The 17,481-nt window shown below is 52.2% G+C and overlaps 1 protein-coding gene across 11 annotated transcripts in view; it reads left to right on the top strand.

Moving 5' to 3' along the window:
- Window positions 1-17,481, top strand: part of LOC109578038 (liprin-alpha-1-like) — a 392,515-nt gene that overhangs the window by 152,514 nt on the left and 222,520 nt on the right. For 9 of the 11 annotated variants that reach the window (XR_011565626.1, XM_070785522.1, XM_070785526.1 and 6 more), the window contains 5 exons: window positions 1,933-2,156; window positions 3,950-4,172; window positions 9,038-9,118; window positions 9,752-9,903; window positions 10,735-10,907. Coding sequence is in view for 10 of the 11 variants with exons in the window: in XM_070785522.1 (XP_070641623.1) it covers window positions 1,933-2,156; window positions 3,950-4,172; window positions 9,038-9,118; window positions 9,752-9,903; window positions 10,735-10,907 (853 nt within the window). In the remaining variant the exon portion in view is untranslated. Of the gene's footprint in view, window positions 1-1,932; window positions 2,157-3,949; window positions 4,173-9,037; window positions 9,119-9,751; window positions 9,904-10,734; window positions 10,908-12,215; window positions 13,107-14,350; window positions 14,472-17,481 lie in introns of those variants that run through there. The other 2 variants (XM_070785528.1, XM_070785527.1) reach the window with 2 other exon arrangements.

The raw sequence follows: 17,481 nt of genomic DNA, 5'->3' as shown, positions 1-17,481 counted from the left end.
CCGCACACCTTCACTTCTGTTTGCGAGAGTGAGCTGCGAAGTCCTGCCTCGCTCAGGGGCTGAGCAGGAGTTGCCCCTTCTGCCTCTTGAAGGGAGGAGGATGGAAGAATTTGTGGACCCCTTTTTAAACCCATGCAGCCTGTTGAACAGTAATGAGCAGGGAAAGGAGACCAGAGTGCCTGAGTTGTCCAAGGAGGAGGGGATGATCGTGTGTAAACAGGGTGGCCAGTGAGGTGACACCAGGAGGGTGACCTTGAACCAGAGACCCAGAGGCAGGAAGAGAAGTAGCCACTCGGAGATAGAAAAAGGGTCATGTCAACCAGCGGGGACAAGGGAGAGAGTAGGCCACATCAGGGAGGAGCCTGGGCTCAGGCCTGAGCAGCTCGAGGCCAGAGGCTGTTTCCTGAGGTGAGGAGGGCGGCTGGGGCGGGGAGCTAAGCCGGGCCTCAGCCCTGTTGAGGTGGACGAGCCCATTGGGTGTCCCGGGGACGTGTCAGGAGAACAGCTGAGTGTTCCGGCCTGCATGCGGGAGAAAACTCATTCAGCTCAGGGTGGACTTCGGGTCGTGGGCATACAGATGGCATTTAAAGGCACGAGCACAGTAAAGTCACCAGGCGGGTGCCGGTGGAGAGAGATGGGGTGCAAGGGTAGGGCTGTGGGGCATCCTGCATTCCAAGGTTGAGAAGGGGCGCAAGGGACTGAGGAATAACCGCAGGGAGGGCAAGGCGTGGAGCCCAGGGAGAAACATGCTGGGGGCAGGGGGTGGCGTGGGGGAGGGCAAGGAAAGGAAGGGGCTTGGTAACTCGGGTTCCTCGAGCCCCTGGGGAATTGCCCTGCAGGGCGGGGCTCACTGCCTGCTGGCAGAGAAGTGGAGACCTGGCGGGGAGGGGGACCATAGAGGCCACTCCCAAGGAGCTTTCAGAGACCCGCAGTCGGCGCTGCAGGGAGCCCTGGAGGAGGAATCTGCTGGTTCCCCTTGTGTGATTGGAAGGCGAGAGAAGGGAGAGGACATGCCGACCGGGCTGATGGGGGTGAACCCATAGGCAGCTGGTTTGCTGGAGCAGAGGAGGAATGATGGCAGGCGGTCCCGGAGCCAGCAAATGGGGTAGCCCAGCCCTGGGGCAGGGTCGTGATGAAGACAGGAGGCTAGGGCACTGGACACAGGGGCAGGGAGCCAGCAAGCCAGCACCTCGAGGCTGCCCCTCAGTTCCTTTGAGGTCCTGTCTGGGAAAGAAGGCAGGACCTGGGTGACAGTGTGGCAGGGGGGACGTTTTCCGAGAGAAGGGTGTGAGGTGTGAGAGCGGGAGGGCGGCACGGGGCCCCGCTGGCACTATCCCATGTGTCTCTGATGACAGAGCCACCCTTGCGGTGCGAGGAGCCATCCCCCAGAACAGCCCGAGGGCCTGTGTCCCGAGAGGAGAGCCACGGAGGGGCTGGCCCTCCCGTCTCCTGGCTGCCCCTGCTTGCGCCTCTCTGTGGGTGTTCAGACCAGCCTGGGAAACGGAGGACTGGGAGCCTGCGAGGACGGCACACTCTGGTGAACTGGTACCAGTGATGACCGCTGATAGGGACCCAGCGGCTGCCGAGCTGAAGGGTTCTTTTTTCTTATTTTCCTCCAGCCTGGCTGATGGAGGCATGGATGTATTTTTGTAATTTTCAGTTTCTGTCTCTGACTCCATCAGCCCACCCTTGTGAATAACCTCATAGGATTGCCTGCCGTCCACGCTGAGACCTGAGTGTCACCAGGCCATCTAGGAACTGGATTCTCCCCCTGCCTGTTTCTTGAGTCCTGTTCGCTTAAGAGATGGCAGTGTCTCATGAGCATGGTCCATTTATCCAGAGTCAGGGCTTCCATGTAAAATTGGGTTCAGTTCCTGATAGACTTGAGCTGCCCTGAATGTCGCTGATGAGACGTGGTCCTCTCATGCCCAGGTGCAGACCCCGAAGGAGCAGGACTGGGAGCGCACGCAGAAAGCCAGCATGCTGGCCGACGTGGCCCAGGCATTTGAGAGTGACGAGGGCGTGTCTGACGACGAGGGCGACAGGGTCACCCTCTTCAGCTCGGCCACTCAGCTGTCGCCCGGCAGGCAGGCTGATGCCAAGACTCTGACCGTGATGATGCAGGAGCAGCTGGACGCCATCAACGAAGAGATCCGGTGAGTGATCCTGAACTCAGCTCCCCAGAAACTCGGTTTCTCTGAGGAGCTGTCTTCTCCTAGGGATGTCTGAGTGTTCCATAGTAAGAAACCTGACCTCAGGTCTGCTTCAAGAATTTTCAGTTTTGAGATGGCCCTTGATTACAGAGCTCGGTCAGCCAGGGCATTCTGTCCGTGGTGTGGTTTCAGCACTCTGTGGGGGCGGGGGGGGGCGTTGTGGGGTGTCCCCCCTCAGCTCTGAGCCACAAGGTGAGTGAGGTACCGAGGCGGTGTCCCCTGTGGCCCGTGGACCCTCCTGTGTCCCTCAGAGGCCCCCATGTTCTGGTGAAAAGCCACCTGGTGAAAGCTGGGGTTTTGCGCTTGGCAAATTCCCACTCAGATCTGCATTTTCCTTTTTAACTTAATGCAGTGTGAAGATTGGCTTGTTGTAAGACAGTGGTCCAAGGACGTGTGTTTGAGTTTTTCTCATCTCATCAGTATATTTAAGAAGTTTTCTTTAGACACCGTCTTGGCAGTTATAACAATTTTCAAAACAGGATAGAATCCAAAGGCCTGCCTCGTGGTGAGCGGGGGGCCTTGGGTCTGGGTGCAGCCAGGTGGCTGGGGGCCCCGAGGCCTGCCTGGTGCCACACCCGCACAGCTATGCCCGTGTCCCGAGTCCATGTTCAGAGTGGCCGCAGGCCGGTGACCCTGCACAGGACCAGGCAGAGCTGCTGCTCAGACTGTTCTCATCACGTCAGCCCAGGCCGAGGTGCCCGTTCCTGTCGGCCGAGCGGGATGCTCCGGGGGAAAGGCAGGGGGTGAATGGGACAACCAGCAAATGCAGGTGGTGTCGCCTGCCCATTTGACGCCAAGACAGACAGCTTTGTGGGCCGTGTTTGAGCACAGATGAGCTCAGAAAGATGGTCTTTCCACGTCCCTGCAGGAAGTATGGAACGGTTATATATTAATATTTTTATTTTTACAGCAAGTTGTCAGGTAAAAGTGATTTTTCCTTATGCGACAAGTTGACTTGATGTAAATGGTCAATTCTGTCCATCAACTTGTTATCAACAGTGAAAAACTTTCCAGATGTATGAGTAGAAGTGAAGCTGGAGAGTTTACTTCCTGTAAGAATCTTGTATTTTAATTTGAAAGTCATTTTATTTGCATAATCGTGTATTTAAACTGCTATATAAAAACATCCACCACACATTAGGGGAGAAGAGCAGAAACTGTGAATTCTAGGTTAATGCAGCACATTGACATGAATCCAGGAACTCACACAAAGCTGGTGGAGAACCTCATCAAGTGATGCGTCTGTATATATACAACCTTAAAAAAAAAAAAAAAAAAGATCAACTCAGCACTTCATCTGGTCTGGAGACTTGTGTTTAGAAACTGCAGCTTGTTTGTGAATTGCTGTTTTGATTATACAGAGTTCCTGATTCCCAGTGGAAAAGACTTGAGGCACTGACGTGCATCTCTGCCCTGAGAGCAGGGGAGGTAAGGGATGTCAACTTGAGGTATCTCTTCACAGGAAAGAGAGTGGCCACCAGGGCCCCTTCAGAATGTTAGAGTAAATAAGTGAAATCAAGCGTGAATGATCAGGGCCAGTTTGTAAGACTCAACGCTAAGTTATTCTAAGTTTGAGAATATTCAAAAGAGGAAACGTAGAACCTTTTGGCTGAGATGTTCATTGAGCAACTGTTTCTGGAATTTGCTAATCATGACACAGAATGCCAGCCCAAATTTATTGTCCAGATAGGTTCCTCTGCTGACAAAGGCAGGTGACGTATTTTATTCTATTTTAGGTTGATCGAAGAAGAGAAGGAGAACACGGAGCAGCGGGCCGAGGAGACTGAGAGCAGGGAGGACAGGGGGAGCTTAGGCAGCCTCCGTCGTTTTAAATCAGTGAGCTCCCTCAACCTGCTTCCCACTTCCTCGCATGCTGGCTCCTGCCCGCCCCTGCCCAAGCCCAGAACGAGGCGGCACAGCCTGGCACAGGAGGGAGACCAGCTGGGCATCATGACTCTGGTATGTGTCTGCCTCCTCCCTGCCGCATCCCTCCCCCAGCACGCTGTTTTTTTTTTTTGTTTTTTGTTTTTTCTCTTTATACCCAGAAGAAAATCAGGTACATTTGCTACGCTCAGAGGTCTAAAAGTTTTTAAACCGCCTAGTCTTTAATCATTCCACAATGGCACAGCAACAAATTAGTCTTGATATTTGGACCACTACTTAGCACGTCATCATGAACTCAGCCAGAGCCTGCCTCTGTAACGTTGGGCCTGGCCTGTGCTGGGCACAGCAGCTGCAGGGAAGTTTCTGTTCTCAGGGAGCAGACAGCTTCCTGAAAGTAGCCATAGGCAGCTCTCATGGCATGGGAAAGCCGTACAGCACATTCTCCATTGGGGATGCCTGGCTGCAGGGTGCAGGGCATGCGGTGGGAACAAAACCAAGAATCTACACTGGTCTGCTTGCTGATGGACCTGGCCATGCGCTCAGTCCAGCTCTGCATGTGAAACCAGGTTAAAAGCCCAGGGCCCCAGGGCCGCAGGGAAGACGTCGGGCTGCCTCAGTTTTCTGAGTCTAAAACTGGGATGACGACCTAGGGCTTTTGGTGACAGAGTGTGCGGCTCTAAAGCACATGTTCCAGCTTTCTTGTGTGTTTAGCTTAGGTGTTGTGAGTGTATTGCTGTTTACCCCATGAAATCACGTGTACAACATTCTGCTTTGTAACTGGACTTGTATTGTCTCTTTTTTCTGTTACCACCCATTTCATGTTAGCTGCATTGTTAGTCAGCTTATAATTAAATTAACCGTGAATCATTTTAGCGGCCTGTGAAGTGGTAACCAGTCCATTTTGTGGTCTTTTGACACTGTTTTTATAATTGGCATCATTGGCTAATTAGTTGATATTTAAAATTCTTTGATGATTTCTCTGTGGTTTCATGCTTGATTTCTTTCCAAATATTTGGAAAAAAACAGTTCTGTATGTTTTCCTTGCTGTTGGAGTTCTCTGACAGTGTGTCTGCTTTCATCATTGGTTTTGATTCCCTCTCTCATCCTGTTGTCTGCTTAGTCATCATGAATCCAGATCCCCCCCAGCCCCCGAGGCTGTAGTTTACCCATCCATCTCCCGTCCCCCGTCTCCTCACTTGCTCTGGTCATAGCCGTTCTGTGGTCCACAGCGTGTGTCCCCTTAGTCGGGTTTGTGCTTTGTCTTCATGTGTCATTAAATGGTGTTTTTCCCCCATAGCAGTAAGTTGAATTGGTGTATCACTGTGCAGTTACAGGAGAAGGCAGTGGCAACCCACTCCAGTACTCTTGCCTGGAAAATCCCATGGACAGAGGAACCTGGTAGGCTGCAGTCCATGGGGTTGCACAGAGTCGGACACGACTGAAGGGATTTAGCAGCAGCAGCACGCAGTTATAAGCATAATATATGTAGATGGATCCTAAACTACATATCATGTGTAATTCATAAATGAGATTGTGCTTACATGAAGAAATGATCCTTTTAAGTGTAGAATTAATGGACTTTTAGATATGCAGATGACATCACCCTTAAGGCAGAAAGTGAGAGGAACTAGAAAGCCTCTTGATGAAAGTGAAAGAGGAGAGTGAAAAAGTTGGCTTAAAGCTCACCATTCAGAAAACTAAGATCATGGTATCTGGTCCCATCACTTCATAGGAAATAGATGGGGAAACAGTGTCAGACTTTATTTTTTGGGGCTCCAAAATCACTGCAGATGGTGACTGCAGCCATGAAATTAAAAGGCGCTTACTCATTGGAAGCAAAGTTATGACCAACATAGATAGCGTATTCAAAAGCAGAGACATTACTTTGCCAACAAACGTCCATCTAGTCAAGGCTGTGGTTTTTCCAGTTGTCATGTATGGATATGAAAGTTGGACTGTGAAGAAAGCTGAGCATCAAAGAATTGATGCTTTTGAGCTGTGGTGTTGGAGAAGACTCTTGAGAGTGAGTCCCTTGGACTGCAAGGAGGTCCAACCAGTCCATTCTAAAGGAGATCGGTCCTGGGTGTTCATTGGAAGGACTGATGCTAAAGCTGAAACTCCAGCACTTTGGCCACCTCAAGTGAAGAGTTGACACATTGGAAAAGACTCATACTGGGAGGAATTGGGGGAAGGAGGAGAAGGGGAGGACAGAGGATGAGATGGCTGGATGGCATCACCAACTCAATGGACATGAGTTTGGGTGAACTCCAAGAGTTGGTGATGGACAGGGGGTCCTGGCATGCTGCGATTCATGGGGTCACAAAGAGTCAGACATGACTGAGCAACTGAACTGAACTGACACAATATCCTTTCTGTGTTGGTGCTTGTATTTAAGACTGTAAATCTCATCAGCTTTTGCACAGTTAATGTCTCTATTAGACTCGTTAAAAAAGTATCTTCTATGGTTAATGTAAAGACTGCACCTGCTATTATGCTAGCTTTCATTCTTACATATTTTCACAGGGAACTTGCTTTAATGAATTTATTGTGAGAAGTTTTAAATCAAATTCTGTGTCAGGATTTTACATTAATGTCCAAAAGGTGGTTAGATTTGTTCAGTGTTAAAATAGATATTATGGTAACTTCCTCATCAGTTAAATTACTAATTTAAAGTATAACATGTTTTTGATTAAGATAAACGAACTTATAGAGAAATTTGGCTGAGAATAGACACCTGTTAAGGCCCTTTGTTGCACAGAATGCTATGCTTTAATAAATCATGATGTTGTAATAGAATGGTATCTTCTTGAGTAATAATTTATAGTGTTTCTCTAGTAAATCTCGAATAGCTTATTTAACTTCTGTGGTCAAAAAAAATGTTCTGTTTCCAGTCACATGTTCTCTAAATCTGCATGTCACTTACATGTTTGCCATCATTTTTGCTTTACTGTATTTGCCTCTACGGATTCTTGAAATTTTAGCTTCAAAGTCGCAAAGAATCTGATTTCTCTTCATTTCTTTGCATGCATCTATCAGCCTAGTGATTTAAGGAAGCAGCGTCGAAAGGTAGACTGTTTACTAATTTAGCAGGCCTTTGTTTCTCTGTGAAGTATTGAAGAGTCCTTATCGTTTAACATGAATGAACACTGTGTGGTTATGTCTTGCTGAATAATTGATGTTTTAATGGAAGTAATGAAACTCACCCATCACTTAAAATGTGGTGATGGTTCTGTTGGAAATAGGTCATTCGTTGGGACAGTTGTAACAGTGTGCCTTTCTCCCACTTGTTTGCCTTCTGATCATCTCATGCTTGTTTATAATAGACATAGTATTATTTATTATTTTTAAAAGTTTCTATACTTATGTTTTTGGCCATGCTGCACAGCTTATGGGATCTTAGTTCCCCAAGCAGGGATCAGACCAGTGTCCCGGCAGTGAAAGTGCCAAGTCTTAACCTTTGGACCACCATGGAATTTCTGCTTAGTGTTTTCATGTAAGAAATGACTGAATCAGAGCCATAGATGTTAGATTTGCGGGAAGCCAATTTAATGATGGTGGGTAGCAGTGTGCAGGAGACTCTGTGTGCCGGGCACGTGCTTTCCAAGTCTGTCATCTCATCCCCAGGTGAGGTCCAGGCTGCTGCTATCCCCATTCAGCAGACATAGACACTGAGGCTTAGCGAGGCCGGGCACACTGCCCAGGCTCTCACACCCAGCAGCGCGGTGTGGACTGGTCTGATCAGAGCCTGGACACTTAACCATGGTGCTGTCCAGCCCGCTTTCCTCCAGAGGCTCTCGTGTCCATCACGGCATCCCTGATGGAGGGAGCATCAGGAGGGAGCTCTCTGCCTCTCCCCTCGGGTCACTTGGATGAGCCCCTGTTGTTGGAGTCCAGTGCCCCAAGGGCTGGCCTTCCTTGTCCCTCTCCTGCTCCCAGCCCGTTGACCGAGCACTCCTGGGCCTTCCCGCAGGACTGGGGTGGCCGTGCTCCAGTTCAGGCAGCTCAGTGCACAGGAGACCTTCTGCTGAGCACAGCAGACCAGCGCTGTCCCCCTGGGGTTGGTGACCTGGGTGTGCTGCTCGCCTGCTCTGTGGCCTGCTTTGCCCTCCTGTTCAGCGAGGACACGGCACTGCCCTTCCTAGCCACATGTGGCACCAGTGGGGCAGCTCCCATCCTGGGGGAGGGCAGCCAGGCGCAGACCCAGAGGCCTTTCTCAGGAGGAGGCCCGGGGGAAGGGGCTGGCCTGGGCCCTGACTCTGAGGCAGGTGTTTGTCTCCACTGAGTCCATAGTCAACCCAGGCGTGTCACTTCCCTGCTCTGTTCGTTGTTATTTTCTGATTTTTATAAATGCTTATTTTAACTTGAATTTGAGATTGATCCGTGTTCAGTTCCATGTGGAAAATTTCTAGCCTTTGTAGCCTTCTGTTGTCTGAGGGTTCTTGTTAGAGCTCAGGGGAGGGAGCCCAGTTTATCCAGCTGCTCTTAAATGAGTTCAGCTGTATTTTGCACTAAGTTACTTTGTTGTCACCAAGCTCCTGTGGGGCTGCACGGGATCAGTATTCTTTACAGAATCCCACCAAAAAAGCACAGGTTAGTTGGTCAAAACAATGCACTCATTTTTTATAACAATACATGCCATGCATGTTTCCTAAAACCTCCCCTGGTTTAACCACACACCGAAATGTATCAGTGAGACCTGTTTGGACCCTGCAGGGTTAATCTGTTCCCACACTGTCTTTCCTTTCCTCACACCCAGGACCAGCGGAAACGCTGGGAGTCCAAGAGATATCATCTTCTTCTTCTTTTTTTTTTTTTAAATTAGTTTATTTTTTAACTGAAAGATAATTGCTTTACAGAATTTTCTTTTCTGTCAAACCTCAACATGAATCAGCCATAGGTACCCATATGTCTCCTCCCTTTTGAACTTCCCACCGCTCTAGGGTGATACAAGATCATCTCTTAGTGAAGACCTGGGGGTGCCTTATGGAAACCACTGTGAGCGAATGACACTCGAACTGCGTGTAAGTACTTCAGTGGGTAGTCCCCAGTCTGTATGTTACCGAGAAATACGATCCAGGCACATGGTGTTCGCGTGGAGGGGTTAGGTACCTTTTCTGTGTTTCTCTTGTTGTCATGGGTTCCAGTAACCTGCATCATCACTACAAATGATCTTGGATGGTGGCACAAGCTGTGTCTTTTTCTCCTTCAAACAGAAAGGTCTGGACGGCTTTGCTGAGAGGTTTTGTACTCTGGCTGTGGTGCTTCTGAGCAGCATCTGGCGATGAGCACAGTCCTTTCATCAGGGCAGTTCATGCCGTGCAGGATTCAGGGTGACAGCATCGCTCTGCTGTCCTGCCCCGCAGGGCCGTCTGGTCGCTGGATTCCAGGGAGGGCCGAGGCCGGCTGCAGGGAGGCTCCCGTCCGGGGTCTCTGCACTCAGTCAGATGCTCTCGTTGCCCCATAGCCTCGCTTTTTTTGAACAAGACAGTCCTTTAAGATGGCATTAAGCTATAACAAGGGTTTTTTTGTACTTGGGGGAAAGCATAGCTAATAGATCTTCAAATAAGTTTCTGGTTATAATGTAAAGCCTGTGTGATTGCCTTTTTCAGAACAGTCTATTGTTAGCCAATTTGACACTTACCTCACTCCCTCAGCTGCCAGCTATACGGGAAGAGGTAGGAGATGACAAGACCGCCATCAAATGTGAAACCTCGACACTCGCCTGGCCACGGTCGCTTCGGATGGGCCGCCTGCGCACGGGGGCGCTGCGCACAGCCACCCATGAGGACCTCAGGGACGCCCACAAGTAAGTGACCTGTGTGTGCATCGTCAGTTTCAGGAGCCCTGCACCTCTTGTCTTGAAAGAGTTGCAAGGATGATTTTAAAGGAATACCACTGAGTTCGGTGCCTGTGTTTAGTGGTGAACTTCAGGTGCTGGGGAAGAAGAGCTCAGTGACCTCAGTGATTTTAGAAAATGTCCATCTCTACAGATTGACTCCTGTGGGAGCTTTCTTCCTGCTCTGGGTAGAGGGCACGTTCCTGACAGTGACGGCCCCATGCCTCTCGGGTTCGCTCTTGAGGGTCCCTCCCTTTTCTGCAGGGGTCTCCTCTCAGGAGACCCTGTCCCCTCCTGTGACTGACACTGTCCTCATTCAGACCACCACTTGCTAAGCTCCCGTCCTGAGCCAGGCAGCACTCGATGGGGGGCACGTGTGGTCACCTGACCAGCAGCCCTGCACGGTGATCGTCGCTCTCCTGCCACGGCCGGGGACGGTTACCCTGTGGGAGGCGGGGGGAACTACCCAGAGCAGGGGAGCTCGTCTTCTCCTGGAGCGTCGTCACCTGCTGAGCAGCGACCCTAAGGGAGGGTCAGAGCGCCCTCTGCACCAGCTGTCCTGAAGTCAAGCCCTCCTCTCGGGAGAGCTCGAGGCAGAGAATCTCAGCTTCCCGGTGTGGTTGTCTGACACCGGGGGCCTGCATTGCTCGTGTGGAGTCTGGTTGGTGAAGGAGACTCCAACTGTCAGCTGCGAGGTTGAGGCACGGGTGTTTCTGGGTGCCCGTTTCTATCAGTAGCTCTTATGGAGGGGTGTGTGTTTGCACAGGGGTGCCAGTTAAAGGTCGTTTTCTCTCCCCGAAGCTCCACAGGCTCTCAGGACAGCCCCGGGAATAACCCCAGCAGCAGCACCAGCAGCCAGGGCTCGCTGCACAAAGCCCCAAAGAAGAAGGGCATCAAGTCCTCCATCAGCCGCTTGTTTCGCAAGAAGGAAAAGGGCCGGCCTGAACACCCCAGCAAGGAGGCGTTAGGACCAGGTGGGTGCTTCACCGTTCAGAGGGAGGAGGGCCTGCAGGCATCTCCCTTCTGTGTCTCCCCTGTCGTCCCCACGAGGCTCCTGTCAATCACGCTGGGGGTCCTCCTGGGAGCAGGAGTGGAGGAGGCGTCTGTCTTCTCAATGGGTCTGAGATGATCGGCTGAGTTAATGAGTGGATGGTTGGATGGATGGATGAATTAAGAGTGGATGGATGGATTGATTAGTGAGTGGTGGATGGATGAACAGATGGCTGGCTGGCTGGGTGGATGAACGGAGCATGGAATGAATAAAGCAGATGATTGTACTCCAGTGCTAGAAACATATTCTACGAAATTGATTGAGTAGGAGCTGGGCAATGATTGTTTCATCCTAACAGTGACATGTGTTTGGAAACGGCCTAAGTGCTCCTCAGTGAGGGGTGAAGTACAATCTGTGGACACCCCACAAGGAACAGCCCGCCCTCCTTCCTGCCACCTTCCCCATCCCCAGGAGCTCATCAGGGGTTCTGCTCATGCCCCCCACCCCACCCGACAGCCACACAGGTCCTCCTGGGGTCCCCTCATCAGACAGGGTTATCATCAGGCCCCCATATCACTCAGCTTCCTCTCCTTGAGGACAGCGCATGTTCCTGCCTCTTCAGCCACAAATGTGTTGAGTCTCGTTTGTGCTGGGTGTGGGATTTACAGGGGTAAGTAAAGCAGATGTGGTCTGGAGCACAGTTTAGTGACAAGAGAGAAAAAGGAGCAGATTATTAAATGCTATCCCTATTAGTAGTAAATACAATGCTGAGATGGATGGTGCATTGATTATGTACCAGATGCTGTGTGTGCCCCTTACCAAGCAGGTGCTGCCCCCTCCCGATTTACAGAGGACAAAGTGACAGTCACCTGGTTAGGGAGCGGTTAGGGCAGGTTCACACCCACCCAGTGGGACCAGACACTTTGCCGAGCCCCAGCCACCTCTCTCGTGGATGAAACAGGAATGAGATGGCTCTATGGCATGATGATTCAATGGACATGAGTTGGAGCAAACTCCAGGAGATAGTGAAGGACAGGAAAGCCTGGAGTGCTGCAATCCAAGGAGTGACAAGAGTCGGACACAACTGAGTGACTGAACTAAAACCTGAGTGTGTGCTAACCTGTTTCAGTCGTGTCTGACTCTGCGACCCCAGGAACTGTAGCCCACTAGCTCCTCTGTCCATGGGATTCTCCAGGCAAGAAGACTGGAGTGGGTTGCCATGCTCTCTTCCAGGGCATCTTCTCAACCCAGGGATCGAACCCACATCTCTCATTATCTATTGCATTGGCAGGCAGGATCTTTACCCCTAGCGCCACCTGGAAAGCCCCAGTGAATGCTGACAACTAGAAATGCAGAAAATGAGGGCTGCTCCTAAGTTAAACTGGAAGAGCAGCAAGCACAGGTTGTAAAGAGGAAAACACACGATGAGCGACAACAGCGCCAACAGAAACAAGGGATGCGTTCACCCACAGAAAGAAAATGTCTGTGCCGTTCGGAAGAGGAGTCCATCAGCCCTTGGAGGGACAGTTGGAACCAGAATGAAAACCGAGGACATGGTCAGCAGTGCCCACCACACGGCCTGGGTGGCGTGGTGTCACTCACCAGGCTTCCTGTATCCCCAGAGCTGCTGGCAGTAACATCTCTGAGTGCCAGGCCGGGCAGCATCCCCGAGTGAGCTAAGGCATCACTGCTCTCCTTCCAGTGCTGCTCCGGAGCCCTCTGTAGGCGGCCACCCTCATCCCCTGCCCTGCCACTTGCTGGGGCCCAGCTGTCCCCCTGGAATCCTTTCAGCCCTTGAGCTTGGGTGTTCCCAGCCCTCTGCCACACCGGACTGGGACACAACTCAGGACTTGGGCTTGAGATATCAAGGAGACCGTGAATCTGGAAGGACACCACCCTGGGGCCTGTGAGAGAGCAGGAGAGCAAAGCCCCTACGGGGAGGAAGTAGAGCTGGGGGAACGTGCCCACAGCCTCCACTGCCTCCTGCACAAGTGCCTTTTCTTTGTCTCTCCTTGATCTGAAACAAAGCCCAACTGCTGCTGCTCCGCAGGTGATTCCTAAAGATGCACCTCCTGCCAGAGCTATTGTCCTGCTTCTCTGGGGCTGCCTGAGTGTGCTCAGGAGTATCAGACAAGTAGGGCTGCCACACCTCATACTGGAGGTGGGGGGCCTGATACTGGGGAAGGGTCGGAGGTGGGGGGAGGGTTTGAGCGTCGGGGAGGGCCTGATGCTGGCCTAGGGCCGTGACGCTGGACTGGGGTCTGATGCTGGACTAGGGTCTGATGCTGGGGGAGGACCTGATGCTGGACTAGGGTGCATCATTTGGGTCCCCGTCAAGGTTGCCCTCGGACACCCCACGCTGTGACCAATGGCGAGCCTTGACACCTGAACTTTGTTCCCACCCTCGGCCCGCTGCCCACGCCTCAGCAGCAGAGGGGCCCTGTCCCCGCAGATGCTGAAGTGATGGAGCCTCTTGTCTCCGGAGCCAAGGGCATGAACACACCGTCGGTCGTCCTCTAGGGACACCTATGCTTCCGCCTTCTGGCCTTTCCATTGCATCCGTCCATTTCTCTTAACAGAATGTCCGTGTGATGACACGGGCTCCCATTACCAGCTCTGGTCTGTTCTCAGTGAGAGTACCGCTTACCCTCGGCACTCTTTATTGGCCCTGGGAAATTTTGCTTCAGTACTTTATTGAAAGAAAGCAATAAATAATACTATGATAAAAATAGTTCAAAAGTAGACTGTACATACTTTGTCACATATTCGGGAAGTTCACAAAAGATTAATAGGAAAATAGAATGGTAACAATGAATTGTACAAGTAAATTAAAGGCAGAACCCACATGTAAAGAAACATGCTGTCTCTGTCTACCAAGATACCAGCTGCATAATAAATATCACACTGTGACCTGAACGCATCTCTTGCTGGCTTTTTTAATGTGCCGCTGAAAAAGTAAAAATTACATTTGCTACTTATACAATCCAGAATGGCTATGTCATCACAATCTAAAAATGTACGCCTAGGTCCATTCTTTAAACATGTTTACAATCATGTAAAAAGATGATTTCCATAAAAATAAGGCCTTTGTCAGAGCTACACTACCCTGTCTGTCTGGGAAGTGGCACCTTCACTGTCCAGCTCGATGGCTCTGTAGCGGGTGCAGGGCATCGAGATTGGTCCCCAAAGAGTCTCACCAGAGAGGAGGGATCCAGGTCCACAGAGACAGGGTTACAGGAGAGATTTTCAGTCTTCTTCTAGGTATCCTTTCAGCCCAAATTTCATTAGAAGCTCACATTTAACACCCAGTACTTTTAAATCACTTCACGCTGTGGACAAAAAGCATTTCTTGCTAGAAAAAGTACAGTTTAGGCCAGTCGTTAACATCCAACAACAACTGGTTGAAATTAAGTTTTCTTATTTCAGAGTGATTGTTGGAGAGCTTGGTTACATTCTGGAAGGATAATAAAGCACACCGTGTCATGATGATTTTACAATCGCAGGAAAACCCCTTCTCTCATGGCTTAACATTGAAAAATTAAACAAGAATAATTACAATAAATGCATCATTTACAAAAGCCCTGTGTTTGTTCATAGGATTTATACAGACAAGCACTACAGTACATTCATTTGAAAGACTGAAATCAGGTATCAGAACATGAAATTGATCTGAAAGGATATTCATAGCCTGAATATACAAGAAAAAGGAAGGAATTATATAAATGAAGTCATAAGTTTACATAAATATCAGAAACATTAAATTCTAAAATATTTTCTCTATGGTATTCATGAATTTTTCACTAATTAAAAACCCTGTAATATCTTCGGGTCCATGTAACAAGTATTAACAGAGTAAAGATTCCATCGAGTTCAAAATGTAGTCTTTGTTGTATACTGGATGCTGTATAAACATCTGGAGAATTCGTGCAGGTAAACTGGAAACACACACAGAAAAGTCAGTCCTGGGTTGGCAGCTGGTGCCCCAGCCCCTGCCCCTCCTGACACCCCCACCCCCCCACCCCATTTGGGGCTTCAGCTGCTTTGAGAATTCAGAGAAACATGGAGGGCCAAGCAGATCAAGGAGAGAACTCTGTGGCTGACTTTATTCTGACATATAGCTAAAAGCTGCTGGTAAAAAAACCTCAAAAGCCCAATCCAGCTTTCTAGCTGAGATGTGAACAGGACAGAGCAGACAGCCTCCTGCCCTCAGAGTTGCTCGAGCAGGGCTGGGCCCCAGGGCCAGACCCACCAGAGGCCTACCCAGAGCAGCGCCTGCAAGGGAGGGTGGCCCCTTAGCAGCAGCCGAGCCCCAGATGCCGGTGCACCTCCGTGTGAAATGCTGGCCTCCGTACGGAGAGGCCCAGGGCAGGGCAGCCTCGTGAACCCTGACGCTCTGGGCCCTGTTCCCTCCGAGAACGTGCACGCAGGGCATGGCTGGCAGCACTGCCGCTGTGGGAGGGATACCCATGCGTCCCTATGTGAGGGGCCTTGGCCATGCTCTGACCACTCCGGCGGCAGTGGGGCGCCAAGGTCACGTTCTCTGGTGTGAGGGTTCTCCCAGGCTAACCTCCAGAGACCCACTGACCCTCCACTCCCTGGGGCGTGGGCTCCATGCCCCCGCAGGACCAGGCCGGCCTGTACTCACCCCAAAGCACATCAGGAGCAAGTCCTGACTGTAGCAGAATCCAGCCCCTGCATTCCTGCCACGCTGCCTGGTCCCATGAGCGCGGGAGGAAGGGTGCAAACACAGAGTGCGGTTAGTCGTGCAACGTCACATGGGGCACGAGGACACACAACGCACACCCGCAGCAGTGCCCACTCCTACTGAGGGTCTGGGGAAACTTCTAGAGGGTGGATGAGCCAGAGAGAGCGAGCCTGGGGGCTGCCACGTGGGGGTCCCTGCCACCCGGGGTGGGGGGAGGGCGGTCAATGGCACATTTGATGACGTAAACGTGGTCATGGGGACAGATACTCCACGTCGGCAGCTGCCAGTCTCTCCTTAGACCTACGGATTCACAGAGCTCCACATTCACAGATTCCACACAGTCTATTGTTATTCAATTTTACACTTACCTCATTCCCTCAGCTGCCAGCTTTACGAGAAAGAGGTAGGAGATGACAAGACCACCATCAAATGTGAGCCCTCGAGATCAGATGAGATCAGGCGCGTTCAGGGTGGTATGGCCTTAGAAGGAGGCGGCTGCCGCCGGGCGCCCTAAGAGCCCTGCACTGTGCCTCCCTTTCGCTCTGACCTGCCGGTCGGGCCAGCAGGCCGCACCTCACCGTGGGGGCGCGCGCTATACTTGAGCCGAACGACCCGCGACCAGACTCCGCCGGCCAATGGCGCCACGCCCCCGAACACTGCCACCCCGCGGCCAGCAAACGCCTGGCCAGGTTCGGCAGCCCGGAGGGCTTCCGGGACCCCCAGCGGCATGCCAGGCGTGCGTGCGCAGGGGGCCTGGGGGGTGGGCTGAGGGGCGCGGAGGTCTTGGCGCCCTCCATCCCGGGCCTCTCGAGGCCCAGCCGCGCTCGGCGAGCCGGGCCTCCCTCGATCCCGTTCGCTGCCCAGGGCCACGCGGCCCAGATGTTTCTGGCTTTCGGCCCTGCCGCTGCCCGACCCCCGCGGCCCTCGGGCCTCTGAGCCTCCTGTGGGCCTAGGCGCAACCCAGCCAGGGCCCTGAGCGCCCATCCTGCCCGACACCTGCCCGATGCCCAAACCCACCGGGAGCCACGGAGGCGCGGTCCACCCGAGTGCCTCAGCCCCGCCCCTTCGCCCTACTGAGGCCCCCACCTTTCCCCCACGCCGCCGGACAAGCACACAACCTTCCTGCGAGAGCAGACGAGCGACAGGCAGGCACACGGACAGACACACAGACAGTTGACAGCCCGCCGTCGCAACCTCATCAGCCAGAGCCATAGCACCTGTGAGAGGCCGGGGCCAGAGGAACGGACGGGCCGCCGGGTGTCAGGAGAGACAGAGGCAGAAAGAGATGAAAGTTCAGAGATAGACTCCAGGACTGTGAGAGGGAGATACAGATAGACAGACAGACAGACGCGTGCGCGTGCGCGCACACACACACACACACACACACGGAGCCAGAGACAGAGGGAGACACAGAGCGAGTGACAGAGAGACAGCAAACAGGAGACAGGGGAGAGAGGATGGCATCGGATCTGAGACAGACACACTGGCACAGCCCGTGACACACCTCAGAGGAAGGTCACGCGGAAGAAGCAGCTTCCCCAAGGGAGGGGGCGTCGGCTTTGGGCCGGGCCCGGCTGGACGCGGTGCCCTGGGGCTGGCGGTCACCCGTGGGGACCCCAAGACTTCCTTGAAGCCGAGGTCTCAAAGGTCCCCTTTGGCCTGGCTACCTAAGGCGAGACCCAGCCCCCATCCCCAGGCCAGAGGGTGAGTGTGTGAGAGTGTGTGTGAGTGTGTCGGTGGGTGAGGGTGAGGTCGGGTCGACTTGGGGCCGAGTGAATACCCAGAGTGGAGGGGGGAGGGTGTGGAGGCCGGGGGTTGGGAAGCTTGCATGTCCTCTTGCTGTCTCTCTCTC

The sequence above is a fragment of the Bos indicus genome, unplaced genomic scaffold (assembly GCF_029378745.1).
Source record: "Bos indicus isolate NIAB-ARS_2022 breed Sahiwal x Tharparkar unplaced genomic scaffold, NIAB-ARS_B.indTharparkar_mat_pri_1.0 scaffold_70, whole genome shotgun sequence".
Lineage (NCBI taxonomy): Eukaryota > Metazoa > Chordata > Mammalia > Artiodactyla > Bovidae > Bos > Bos indicus.
The sequence above is the reverse complement of the archived record's forward strand: the minus strand, read 5'-3'. Positions and strand labels throughout refer to the sequence as shown.